The 14163-nt window shown below is 41.9% G+C and overlaps 1 protein-coding gene across 1 annotated transcript in view; it reads left to right on the top strand.

Moving 5' to 3' along the window:
• Positions 1-2979: 2979 nt before the first annotated feature.
• The window catches only part of ARID2 (AT-rich interaction domain 2), a 103399-nt gene continuing 92215 nt past the window's right edge, over positions 2980-14163 (top strand). The window contains exons 1-3 of the mRNA XM_051795736.1: positions 2980-3971; positions 4132-4225; positions 5355-5452. Of these exons, the coding sequence (XP_051651696.1) occupies positions 3880-3971; positions 4132-4225; positions 5355-5452 (284 nt within the window). The 5' untranslated portion in view covers positions 2980-3879. The remainder of the gene's footprint in view (positions 3972-4131; positions 4226-5354; positions 5453-14163) is intronic.

Below are 14163 nucleotides of genomic sequence, written 5' to 3'. Positions count from 1 at the left end.
AAAAGGATTTTCTTCCTAAATAGCAAAATTTTTTCCTTTTTCCCCTATGTTTAATTGCTGACTCTTTAATATGCAACAAAATATTTCATAAATCCTTAATATCAAGGTAATTTTGGCACACTTAAAATTATCACTTCCACCAGAAATAGGTCATCTCTTTTATTTAATACCATTAAAATGCATGCATATTAAGACAAAGCAGATAAAAGTCTTAATGCACAAGCCCGTTCTCTACCTCAAAGAAGAGGGGAGCCCCCGTCAACAAAAAAACCAACAAAACCGGTGGTGTAATACTAGGATCAGCTTCGCAACCTTATCATCAGGGTTTTCCACCTGTTTCAGCTATAAGTCGAATAACCAAGCTATAAGAACCAAGACATCGTTAATGTACAACAGTAACTATTACCAAGCTGGCACCACAAGATCAGAGTCCAACACAGACATTTTGTACCTTGGTGCTGGATAGTGTTACTTGAAGCATCAACCTAATAGCCGGTTTATTCATAAGGCACGTACTAAAATGAAACAAACAGTAATTAAGTGCTAGCAGTGACCTAGTTAGCTACACAAGGAGCTCGATCATCCTGTCACTTATTACAGGTTCGCCGGAATCCGACAGGCGCGGCCCCGTCCGCCCGTGCAGCGCGGGAGCGGCGCGGAGCGCAGTGCCCCCCGCGCGGGCAGCCCCGGGCTGCGGTCTCCTCCGGGGCCGCCTGCCGCTCCCGCAGCCCCCGGATCTCCCCAGCCCTCGGATCTCCGGGAGCCCGGCCCCAGCAAGGGCAGCGCCAAGGCCGCCTGCCTCGGCCTTCGCCTTCCCCTCCCCCGCGCCGCAGCTCCGGCAGCTCCGCGCTGGGATAACGCAGCCTCTGACTCGCTCGCTGCTCGCGTCCCCCTTCACCTCTCTCTCCTCCCTCCCCCAACGCGCGCGCTCGATAGAGAGTCTCCTCTCGGCGGCGGGAGGGCGGTGAAATCCTCCGCTCTCCTCCCTCTGCGCTCCGTAACGCGAACGAGCCGCCGCCTTCTGTTCCTCAGCCTCGGCCAAGTCGGCGTTTGTTGACAGGCTCTGCCGGGCACAAAATGGGGCTGCCGCTTCCATGGGCGCCGCCATTTTGTGAGGAGCCGCCGCGCTCCCTGCAGCAGCTGCAGTATCAGCCGCGGCGGCCGCGGCAGCCCAGGCGCGCCGGAAAGTCGGCCGGGGTCTGTGTAATGGTTGAATAAAGTGACCCCGTCTAGGGAATCCCCGGCTGACAGTTACGTAAGGGACCGTGCGCAATTGCTGTACTTAGCATGGAAACCCACCTAGTCCTGCTACGCAACTTGCCCGTCGTCCCCTCTTCCCGCTCTCCTCACAGAGCACCCGGGCGAGCACTGACTCACCTGTGCCGACCGCCCCTCAGCGGAGGGGAGACCCCCTGCTTTTATGGAATTTTTAAAGCATGATTAAAAAACACGTCCCTCTTGGAGGGAGGTTTAGCTGCTTATGTCTAAAAGACCGATGCAGCCCCCCAGTCGCTTGTTATAAACCTCTCTCATTTGTATTATCCTGCTTTTGGCAGTCTTATGCATATTGGTGCTGAAATAGCAGAAGCTGAGAGAGTCAGAGACGGGAGCTGCAAACCAGGATCTGCTGTAGGTCTAATTTTAGAAGGGGGGGGGAAGACTGTTAATGCTACAGTGAATAAGACACTATGCATTTCATACTCTGAAATCCACACACCACCACTCCATCCAAATAGAGAGGGCAACTTTCAATACAGAGTATTATTTTGAAACAGAGGTATTTCTTGCCCCCTCTCCAAAAAACTGTGAACCCAGAGCCAATCTTATGAAGCATCTTACTGTATTTGTCTCTATATTCAAGCTGAAACAGCACTCAAGTCCAACAGAAAAAAATATTCTTCGAAAAAAAAAGTTTTATTTTCTGAAGTTAGCACTTGGAGTAAAAAGGAATTATAGTTTTCTTTCTTTTAAGTGTTCACTGGGGGCCATAACGTGCCATTGATTTTAAAACACAGGCCCTGACTTTAATGAGTTCTGCTTAAAAAAACCCTTATCCTGTAGGCCCAATCTGGCCTTGAATTTCAATGTACTGGTTGTGAGGGGCAAATATTCCTTCAGAGTCTCTTAAACTGGAGCAAGCACTCACCTGTGGCTCTGTTTGCATGCCAGGGAAGGACAAATGCCCACCTGGGCACCGCCTGCTTTACCCGAGGAGCAAAGGTTTGATGGAAGACACCTTTTACCCCATGGGCCCTTTATTGCTCCTGTTTACCCCAGGTGGCACCGAGCTTCACCGTGGTTGGTGTGCAGGTCTTTCACTGGGCTCCGCTGTGGAAAGCACGTCAGGAGATGAGTGTTTACAAACACTGCGCACACCACAGGCAGAGGGGAAGCGGCCTGCAGTGCCACTGGGGGCTACCGCCTGTCCAGGGTGGGGGCCAAGACCTTCCCCTCCATTACTTTTGTGCTGCGTGTTCCATTCGTCAATGTACAGATATATATGGGCGGCTAAGATTGCATACAGCACTCCTGAGGCACTTTGGTTACAGGCCGTAGTATCTCCAAGAGAAAGAAGGAAAAAAAAAAAAATTTATGGAGTGAGCCAGAGCTCAGGCTCCTGCTGGCAAACCTCTTCAGGGCACCCCCTGCTCGGGGAAACGCTCTGTATACTCCTCTAGAGAGTTTGAAAACCCTCACACCTCAAAATGAGGGGTTCCTGCTGCTCCCCCCCTCTTCCAGCCCCCCCCCCCCCCCCCCGTGCCATCCGGGGCGACTTCCTGCCCTTGGAAACACCTCGGTCCGGGGGACTCGGAAAGTTTTCTGAAAGTCTACATCCACCAGTGCCCCCTTCCGTTGTTGTTTTCTCTCCCCTTGAACTCAGGGCGTTGGGTTTAGTCCAATTAAAAAATTCGGCCCCGCTTTCCAAATCCACCTTTCCCGCCCCCCCTTCCCTTCCCCCCCCCCCCCCCCCTCCAGCCGGCAGCCAGCGGAGGGAGGCCGGTCGGCGCGAGCCTGGCACGGGAGGGCCCCGCACCGGCCCCGCGCCCCACAACAGCCGGTAGTAGCCGTTTTTTTCCTCCCTCTTCTCCCTCTCCCTCGCCTCTTTCCGCCCGGCTTTGTGTGAAGTTTGCGGCACATTGCAGATGAGCCCTTAGCGGCGAGAGGAGCCTATTGTTCCCCGCCAGGAACTGCTTGCTGGGGCTGTGCTGGCTTTTGCCTTTGGAGCTGCCTTCTGCAGTACCGCCAGCGGCCTCCGGGGCCCGCTGTGTCGCGCTCTCGTCCAGGCAGAAGCACGGCGGCCTCAGATCTTTTTGTCTGAGCGAGAAGAGAAGTGAATCCCGCTGCCGCCGCCACCGCCGCCGCCGCCGTAGCTGTACAGTGTGTGTGTGTAAGGGAGCGAGCGAGGGAGCGAGCGAGCGAGGGAGGGAGATCGCATGGAGCCGCGGCTGTAACACACACACACTGTCAATACCTCACTCCGGCTCCCCCCCCCGCCCCACCACAACAGTAACCCAATTCATTGTGTGATCCAGCAGCACCATGTTGAGTCTCATGTGCAGGCTGGATCGGCTGGGTTTGTGGTGCTGAGAGAGGCAGCAGCCGCGGGAGGAGGAATTTACTGAGAGGTGCCCCTCTCCCTCCCTGCCTCTTCGCCCGTGTGTTGTGTGGAGACAGGACTCGCAATTACCACACTCTCGGGGCTCCCTTATTCCTTTTAAACTTTTTTTTAAACAAGCCCCTCTCCATGGCTGATCCCCGGCCGAGCACGGGCACCTGGGTCTCTTAAAGACAAGGAGGAGCCGGGGATTGTTGTTGTTGTCGGCCGTTTTTTTTTTAAATTGGATTTTTTTTTTTACGAGAACCTTTTTTATTACAAAAATGGCAAATTCGACGGGTAAAAACCACGCAGACCAGCGGAGAAAGGGACTCGCTTTCCTGGACGAGCTGCGGCAGTTTCACCACAGCAGAGGGTGAGGAAAATGGGGAGATGGAACGGGAGGGGGGGAGGCTTTTAAACCGACCAGATCCAACTTCCAGCCCCTTCCCTGAAGGACACGGCAGCCCTAGCGAGGGGAGAAAAGGGGGCAGAGCTGACAAGTTGTGGTGTTTTGTGTGTATCTCCTTTGGCAGGTCTCCTTTTAAGAAGATCCCCGTGGTGGGTGGGAAGGAGCTGGATCTTCACGCTCTCTATACCAGAGTCACCACTTTAGGCGGATTTGGGAAGGTGAGTGGAAGTTTTAATTTGGGTTTCCCTCCCACTAACCTCTTCCCAAAAGTCTCCTCTGACCCCCAGGGGTGGCGGGGGGAGCCGGGGTGGCCGAGAACCGTCCTATTTAAAGCCGGTTATAGAAGGTGGGGGGTGGAAGGAGGAAGCGAGCAGACAGGCAGGTTGGTGGCTCGGCCTTGTCGGCGGAGCGATGAAGGGGGACCCGGGGGTACAGCGCACACCCCGCTCCTGCCTCCCCCGCCTCCGCCGGACCCCCTCGCCCCTGCCCCCCTCCCCGCGGCAACGAGAGGGGGGAGCAGGGAGCTGCGGGCGGCGAGAGGAGGCTTCTTTCGGCTGTGGTGGCAGCTCTGTGCGTGTCTCTCTCTCTCTCGCATAGGGAAAGACAGAGAGGAGAGAGAGTCTGAGTGCAGTTTTAGTGCAACTCAAAATTAGCGGGCATGTTTAACATCGATAATCGGCACGGAGCATGGGCTAGGGAACGATCCTCGCAGCCGGGGGGGGCCGGGCGCTGCCCTCCGAGCCTTTCCCGGGGAAAAATAACAAAAGGGGCACCCAAGACGGTGTGTAATCAAATAGCCATCTTTAGGCTTCAAGGCTGGGGACAGAAATGTAGGCCTCAAAAGAAAGGCCTCTCTATGTCTGTGGATCTGTGTTGGGGGGAACCCCCCGGGCCGGCGCCCCCGCGCCCCGCAGCCCAGGGGGCGCCCCCGCAAGCACTTCCCTGCATTATTTTAAACTTCTTTGGGTTTTTAACGGACCGCGTTAGGATTTAAAAGGGGGCGACAGAGGGACTCCCGATTGGTTATTGTCCAGGCAGTAAAAACAAAAACAAACAAACCCCAAAACAATACCAGCCTTCCCGGCCGTCCCCCCAGAAAAAAAAATGTTTATATTAAAAAATAAATGCATTAAGAGACCCGTGAGAAGCGTGATTATTCCCGAAGGGTGAATACTACCCACTGTCAATAAAATACATAATCCTAAATCCCATATACATTTGTGCTTATTTATTTTTATATATTTATCTATTTGCTTCATTGCAGCATGTGTTTTTTTGTGATGTTCGCTGTCAGCAACATGTTTTCGTGTACGTTGTGTATCTCGGCCTGTGTGTTGTTTTTGACAGGTATCAGAGAAGAATCAGTGGGGAGAAATTGTAGAGGAGTTTAACTTTCCCAGAAGTTGTTCTAACGCTGCCTTCGCTTTAAAACAGTATTACTTGCGGTGAGTGCTATCAAGCTGTTCCAGTAGTATTTTTGAGTGTGGGGTTATATTTGGTTTTCAATGTGTGCAATAATAAAAATATCCCTGCTCTTTAAAAATGCTATAAAATAAAGCAGAAAGAACTTGTAATTTCTTACTGGTCTGGTGCAGTGATCAATTAAAGGTGATTCTGTTTCTTAGTTATTTTGATTTTATACCTGCAAGCGTTAAACTTTGAAGGGATCCCAAGTATACAAGCAATATATGTCAGAGCCATTTTTTTTGATTGTTTTAGAACGACGATACTAAAGGACTGTTACTAAGAGATCATGTTGTTATAGTTATAGAAACTTAGGTTAATTTTTGGAGCACTGAAATGTGTTGGTATGTGTAAACTTGTTTACTACTCAGTGGGGTCAGACATTGAATGAAAATGCATCTGCAGGAAGGTAAACTGCTTTGGATAAATTATATTGTTATCAATTACTAGCAGTATATATTTTTTGTTTTAGAGTACAAAGAGCTAAATAATTTTTTTATTACTTGAAAAATAAATTTTTGCAGGTTTTAAAAATAAGATTGCATTCCTTGAAATGATACAGGTTATTTTTTGTAATATAGATTATTTTTCAGTGTAGCGTGGAGTTCATATTGTATATTTTAAATTACTGTTTGTGGTATTATTCAGTTACTAGATTACTTTTTAAAAAGAAATTATTTTTTATTAAGTTTTGGTGATTTTTTTTGTGGAAAAGATTTTTAAATGATTGTGTTTTAGATGGTATATGTAGACATCTGTATTTCATTTAGAAGGGAGTTTTGTGAACACTGGTTAAGGAATGTAATTTTCTGTTTCTGCATTATAAATATGATATTTTTTCATTGAAATTAATGATAATATAGGTGTGTAATATGTACAAAAGATGTATGGACTTCTGGGTTTCTGTTTTGGTGAGCTGAGTACAGACAGGCTTTATCTGTTCTTAGTTGGGCCTTCTGAATTAGGAAATGCAGTAATTGTACAGGTGCACTTTCTATTGGTTGTCCTAGATTGACTTCCAGCTTGAAGCTGTAGAGTTCATAGCACAGTGGAGCAGTTATTGAGTTACAGTGATGTCTGAAAAACCTTAGTCAGATATTTGTAGTTACTGAATTTTTCTTTTTTTTTTGTGATGACATATGATTTGCTTTAAGATCCAGATTAAGAAAAGAAATTACTGTTGTTAATATTTTTAGCAATTTTTATGATTGGTAGCAGGCCTAGGCCTAGGAATTAAGTGAGAAGCTTGCTTTAGGATGTCCTTCCCTGTTGCTTTTATAATCTCCCCCCCCATAGTATTGAGGTAGTGTTGCTGAAGATTTGTCATATCATAGAAAGCAGTTATTTCCTTTTTGAGCTTTCCTGTTGGACCATGTAGTCTGTTACTTGACTAGATTTTACATGTAATATGCAAAATGATAGCTTTTTGATTTTTTTGTTTTGTTTTGTTTACCCTTTGCTTTCTATTTCTGTATATATCGTAAATATTGGAACAGCCTGACTTTTTGCAGAAAAAGATTGACATTTTTGTTTTCATCTTACTTCAAAAACCTTTATATGCTGGGACAGTTAACACAATTAGTGTTAATTTAGACTTCTAATAATTATTAATTTTAATAAGATACTAGTTTTTAAGTTAGAATCAGACATACAAAAATGTTATTTTTATTATTGGCATGCTGATATTGACATTATTTGAAATACAGTGGTTGAAAAAATGTATAAATACAAATAATTGAAAGGGCTTTTTCCTTATTTGGAATTTAGGACAAAAAGTTGGTAAATGGTTAAGATGAGGAATCTTTAAAAATGTCTTGCCATAATCTGTGTGATTTACTTAGGCCATTCTGAAATAAGCTGTCAAGGTTGTTGGTTTTGGGGTGGACTGGTTTTTAGTGGTGGTTTTGTTTTTTGTTTGGTTTTGTTTGGTTTCTTCTGAATTGCTGCTTTGCTCACTGTTGCTTCTCACATAATCTGAGTTGGATGTCAACTGTTTCCCAGCTGAGTTCACCTCTTTTCATGTGCAGTAGTAAGATTGTATGTGCATGTCTCTCTGCTAGGTTAACATTTGTTTAGCTTTAACCTAGAAGGTTTAAGGGGGACGGTGTCTGGTTCTAGGGAAAGAAAAAACACTTTAATGGTAAATTTGTTACAAGGGTCTAGTTTGTCTATGTTGAAGAATATAACCTGAGGTTTCTTACAGGGCTAGATTTTCTACTGCAGTTTTTGAACTGCTGAGCAATTATCCTTGGAAAAAAAAAGTGTTCCTCGTGAACCTCAAGTATGACTATAATCTTGGCCTCACTACTGTAATGACTTTGCAAACAAAGTCAAATTGAGGCCTATCAACTTCTATATCGATTTTTATCCAATTGTGTGTCATTTGTACTGTAAAGTGAGGAATCTACCTGGCAGATGGGACCCTGTTGAATTCAGAGGGATTCAGTGGTGTGCACTGAATTCACTACATGAATTCATTTGCAGATTTGGATTTGGGATGGTTTGTCATTAAAGTTGCTTCCTTCTGTGAAACTTCTGGTATAATGTGTTTGCTGAGATGAGATCTCAAGCTACATGGACCACTTACTAATTTTGCTGTGTTGCCTCTAATAATGCTGTCATTTTTGCTTAAAATTACTATGTAAACAATTGAGAAAGTTGAATTATTTGTGTGAGGTCAGTAGTCCTGTTGGCTTGATCAGACTGAATATTTTGCAAAACAGTCATTGGGTTTTTCTAGGCAGTTGGGAAGTGTGTTTTTTCTGTATAAATAACTTCCATTTTGACTGTTGTGGAATTTTGCTATGTGTCTTTGGGAATGTATGGTAGGCTCCATTAAAGAGGAGAATTGTTTAAACTTCTGATGTAATTCTGATAGGCTTTATGATTGGTGATAGTTGAATACATGGTAGCCAATCTTATCTACCCCTTCTCTCTTGCACTGCTCTCCCTTTTCTGTCACTGGAAAAAGTTGTTTATAATAGGGAAAGTCTGAACCATTCAAACTTTGTGCCTGTGTTGCTTTGAGCTGTCTGACAGGTGAAGTAATTTATGCACTGTGGTTCGTAGTGAGCAGTCAAAAGCCACAATGCCGATAACCATTGATAGAACTGTACTTGTTAATGTAGTTCTATAAGTCTTTACAGCATCAGAGAGTGTAATTCCATTGGATGTAGTACAAATTAGATGTTTCATCTCAATTGAGGTGAATTAGTAAAGCATTTTCCAAATATTTCTCTGAAGATTGTTTTATAATGGTAATGAAAATATTTTAGTGTGGGGTCATAAATGTAAACATCAGGAATGTGGGCCTGCTTTTATGTTTTTGTTAGTAAACATACAGTAGGTAAAAAGAAAGCTAACATGGAATATAGCTTGTTTTTTATGTTACTGGTTGATGAGGTTACAGTCCTACAAAGAATTGAGCTGATGTGACCTCGTGTTAGTATAAGATTCTGTTGGTTTTCATATGAGTGTAAGTGATACATTTATTTTTGTTGTAGGTCTTCATCTTTTTTTGGGGAGAGACCTTGTACACTTAAATGTGTAAATGGAATATGCCTAACTGAATTAGAAATTAGTTTGGTTTTTAAAGGTATTTACCTACATTAAGATAAATGATATGAAAAGACTAGCTGTAAAGTAAGTATAAGTCTTAGTACTGCAGAGAATTCCTGAAAGGTGGGCAGTATGTGTGTATTGTAAGCTTCTGGCAAAGGCAGCAGAAATTAGTTAATACTAGTTCAGGTGAACAAGAATTTGCTGTTTTAAATATTGGAGAGGTAAGGGGAAGTAAAGTAGAAAGGAAGGAGGTCAGTACATAAATGAGAAGTTGTATAAAGTTATTATTAAGGCAAGGCATTATGCTGAATTTCCTGAAATTCCATATATAGTAGGATGAAAAACTGAGCAGTTAAAAATCAGAACCATATGAATGAAGTAGTTACTGATGACAAATAGAGGAGGTTCTTGAAAGATCTGAAGATATGTATAAGTCATCTGATCTTTAAGATGTCCCTAAAAAATTAAATAATAGTACTGATTTTGTAAAAAAAATAAAGGGGGGAGAAAAAAAAAAGCATGAAGTCAAGAGCTAGATAAAGTGGGTTCTGTTCTTAGTAAAATAGTGGCAGAAATATCAGGGAAACAATAATAAGCCTGGAGTTTTCCAAGCAGAAATTACTTTAAGAGAGTTTTCTTTGTTATTCTTGCTCAGTGTTTAAAATTAGGATCTGATACTGCAACAGCATCTGCACACAGATCAGTGGGTATGGAGAAGTACAGGACTGGCTTGTTTGCCAGATCTGATTGCAGGTTCAAGGCCCCAGTAAATGAAGAGAAAGTTGTAGCTATAGTAAAATTTTACATATTTTCTAAAATTAAAATACATCTCAAAATCTCTTGTTAACAAATTATTTATGTATATGGATAGTTATGTGAATGAAAAAATGGTTAAGGACTGTAAACGAAAATAGAACAAAGTATAACGAATAGATTTGGTGAGTCACAGCAGTTTTAGGTGCTAAAAGAGTAACATCAGTGCTTACATATGCACGTAGTAATACAAGTTTAGCCATTTTAGGCTTATTTAGTGTCTACATTGCTTAACTTTATGAGAAGGTGAATAGTACACTTGCAGTATTAGCAGACAGTGAGAGTGAGAAGAGTTAAACACAAGTGAGGGCAGAAAAGAAAAGGTTATCTAAAGAAATTAGGCGCATTGTTAGAAAATACAAGTGAGATTTAGTTTGGAAAGTGCAAGCTAAAACAGTTGAGGGACCGTAATCCAAAACAGGTATTCATTGTGAGGGAATAACCTGGAAAACAGTATTGCTGAAAAAGGGATAGGAGTGATACCATGGGCCTGATAATCCTGTCAGTTGTGTGCACCCAACTCCCTTTCATATGAAAGGGATTTGTGCATGCTTCTGATAGGAAGGACAGGCCCCAATTTGCAATATAATATATAGACTTTGTAAAATTCAGAATGAGTTTAGGTTGCATCCACAGAGGCATTGAACAAGTGGGAGGTGGATTTCTGTACAAGATTATGGAACTATGTTTGGAGTACTGTTTTACTTCAGAGGCTTTGCAACAGGTGGGGCAACTTAACAGAAACTTAGAGAAGAGCAACAAAATATTAAGAAGACTGAAGGGACTGACTGAATTAAAAAAAAAAAAAAAGATTTACTGAATAAATATGTTTTGCTTGGCTAAATTAACATTTTGCTTGAGAAGGAGAAATTATATCTTCCAAGTGTTTTGACCGGTCTAAGTACTTAAAAGGGAGATAATTTTAAGTAAAATAAGAGGTTGTGTTAATGTGTAAGCTGAGATGAAACTGAAGGAGAAAGTTCAGAACAGAAACACAGCAGGACAAACCCCCCCAAGACGTACCTGAATACCTTCTAGTACCAATAGTATGCCAGGTAGGGGGAACCCCACCATGGGTCATTCAGCATTGGCCTGGCCAGGAACTAATACATGTGCAACAGGTAATGAGCCAGGACTGGCAGAGAGAGGGACCAGATGACCCTACAGGTTTTGTCCATCCTTGAATAATGCCATAATGAAGACTTTCATCTTGCATAGCTACAGACTTCATGTGTGGAATCTGTTGTACTTAATTTTGTCCCAAATCTTCCAGTCACTGGCAAGACAGAAAACAAAAACACGGATGACATTTTTATGATTTCTTCTTAAAATGTTCTGTTTTCCTCCTGAAGACAAAAGTTGTAATGCATGTTTCAGTCAGATGTTTAAGGCCATTCTTTAAGTCTGAAGTGAGTATTTTAGGTAGTTTTAGTTGTACTGAATCATATAGCGAACATACAATCAAGATTAATTACTGTTCATGCAGTAAAGCTTTATTTAGGGAAACTAAACATGCTGGTTATTAAAATCTTAGAATGTCTCTCAGTGGAAGTTATTTATTTGTATGGATGTTGTCTTGTCAGAGTTGCTGGGAATCTGCTTAAAGGGAAACAGAACTTACATAATGCAACATTTGCATTAGGCCTCACCTGAGGAGAGCAAGCAGCAGGTGAAAGAGAACATAGCTACCTTAAAATTGCTGTTTCTTACAGTTATGTTGCCATACTAGTTTACTGTGTAAATGAGTTTGGCCTTTATCAAAGTTTCTCAGCTTTTCCTTCAGAGGGTAAACTCGTCTTTATTGCTGCAAAATGTAGTGAAAATTAGTGTGATAAACGCTAACATATTTTCCTGATTATTTTCTGCAAGCTTTTTGTTAGAAATGGCTTAAGTGGCTGCTTCTAAGCTGAAATACGTTGGTTTATTTGGGGAGGGGTAAATGTTGTTCTTCAGTTTTAATACAGAATTCTGATTGTTTGACTTGAAAGCTTATCTAGACAGATGTCAGAACCAATAACCTAAATAGAGCAAGTTTTTGGCAACATTATAAGTGTGGTGACTTCTATGACGTACTGAATCTTCTCGTAATTGGTGGAAACTTCTGTTTGTTAAGACCATTTTCTTTCACTGAAACAGTATGTAAATGAATTTATCCCATAAAATTATTAATATATTGTAATGTTTTAAGTTTGAATAAATGGTAAACATATTACAATAAGATCAAGAATTAATATGGAATGCAAGAGTATGGCTTCTTTCTTTGTGAAATGGAATAAGCCTGGGCTAAGTAAAGCTGTTTGTTTTTTTGTTTGTTTGTGTAATTTTATTCTGGAGCTAGTAGGCTTTAATTACCTTGCTTATTTGCAGTTAAATCTCAATAGATAAAACTTTCATACTTTTTTCCTTTTTTTTTATTTTTTTATTTCTCAAACACTTCCCCACTTTTCCCACTAATGAAGTAGAGAAATATAATTTGTTAAGTTCTACAGATGAAGACTAGAGGTACCTAGAGGTTCAGGCCGTTACTTTGTAAGTGCATGCCAAATAAGAATGAAATCCAAATACAGTAAAGCTGATTTTTTTCGGGGGGGGGGGGTTGTTGGGGGGTTTTGTTTGGTTTTTGTTTGGTTGGTTTTGGGTTTTTTTGTTTTTTTTTTTTTTAATTACACTAAAATCCATTTCTGACAGGCGTATTTCTTCTTCTTGAGCCTTAGTTAAACCATCCATAAAAGGAGGCTAATGTTATTTACTGTCTTTTAAAATTGCTCTTTAATCAATAGCTGAGGAAGCACTGTTTGAAAAGTAAAACAGGATAGTGTTATGTTCTGTGAATTGGAGAACTGAAAACTAAGTATATAGGATTATAAGAAGGAGTTCTTTGTGGCGGTGTTGTGTTTTGTTTTGCTGTGTTTTGTTTTAAAATGCTTGTTCAGAGTGTTGGAGTGGTGTTTTGCAGCTTAAATGGGACTGCTTGGAGTGACTGTAGTACTAGTCCACATTAATAGAAGATATAGTCCATAGAGGGGATTGGTATAGGCCAGAGATCACATCACATGATATTGTTTCTGGTTATGAGTCTGATATATATTTTTTCATTGACCTTAGTTAAATCATTTGCCATCTTTTTATTCATAAAGTGGGTGTGCTGATGTTTGTTTATCTATCTCACAGAGAGGTGTGAGACTGTAAGCTCTATAATGCAGGGTTTGTGTCTCTTCATGCTTCTATGTCATATCTTAAATATTTGAAAATGAATATAAATTAGAAATAAATGAGGAAAATAAAACTTTTCATAAGCTTGTTTGCCCTCTACAATGTTGAGAAGCAGAAAATATAGCATGGATGAGAAGAGCAATCTTTATTCCTTAGGGAATAAATATACTTGGGATACCTAAGCAGAGAAATGTTGAAACGGTTGAAAGAAAGAAGCTTATCTTAAGGAAGGATAATAAAACAGCAAGATGGTACCCAGAATAGTGAGCTTAGGCTTTGCCTGAGGTACTAGATTAGTGAGCTACGTATCACATATCAAATACAGTCTCCTTGGAGCAACAAGTTCAAGTCTTAAGCAGACCTGAATTTCGTTTTTGGACATAAGGTAGTGAAACTGAATACTCTACTTTTTGTTTTCCTGTCTTTAAACTGAATGCACATGCATTTATTTTAACTCCAGACGAACTATAGCAAGACCTTGCTGTGGGAGGGATCATGTACTATTATGATAACTGGAGTTCTGTTGAATCATGCACTGGAGCATGCTTGCCTGTAAGAGTCAACTGTGTTCATACTATTTTCTGTTGATGTGGGAGGAGCAACTGTTCAGATTATGAGTATTTCAGAATAATTTACGGTGTTACTTGTCAATCCATAGCTGCCTAAAATACATAAAAATTTCTGTAAAGTAAGGTGGTCATTCTCTCTCAGAGTTCAGTGGTCTTTTCATGTGGTTGGTTGCTGAAGTTTCCATGGGCCACACTTACTGCTGCGCGTTTCTCCACTGTTACGTGCTGTGACGTCTGCTGGTTGGTTTCTGCCTCCCAGTCCAAAGGTTGCTATGCTTCCATGATAAACCATGTGCAGAGATTCTCAGCTCTGTAAATCACCGAATCACATGACTAACTTTGAGTAGCTCTGTTAAAGTTCTTTCAAGTGCTATAACAGCATGAATTACTGGGATGTAATGAGTTGGGGTAACTTGTTGTTTGGGATACATGACAGGGGCTTAGTTAAGCTAAATGAAAGTAGTTGGCTTTGGGGATAAATCTAGCATGTTTTGAGTATGTTAATAATTATTATGGTGTAGGACAGATGTAAAACT

Source organism: Manacus candei, unplaced genomic scaffold (genome assembly GCF_025592945.1).
Source record: "Manacus candei isolate 608988 ecotype Guabito, Panama unplaced genomic scaffold, ASM2559294v1 h1tg000043l, whole genome shotgun sequence".
Classification (NCBI taxonomy): Eukaryota; Metazoa; Chordata; class Aves; order Passeriformes; family Pipridae; genus Manacus; species Manacus candei.
This window is presented reverse-complemented; position numbering and strand designations above follow the sequence as displayed.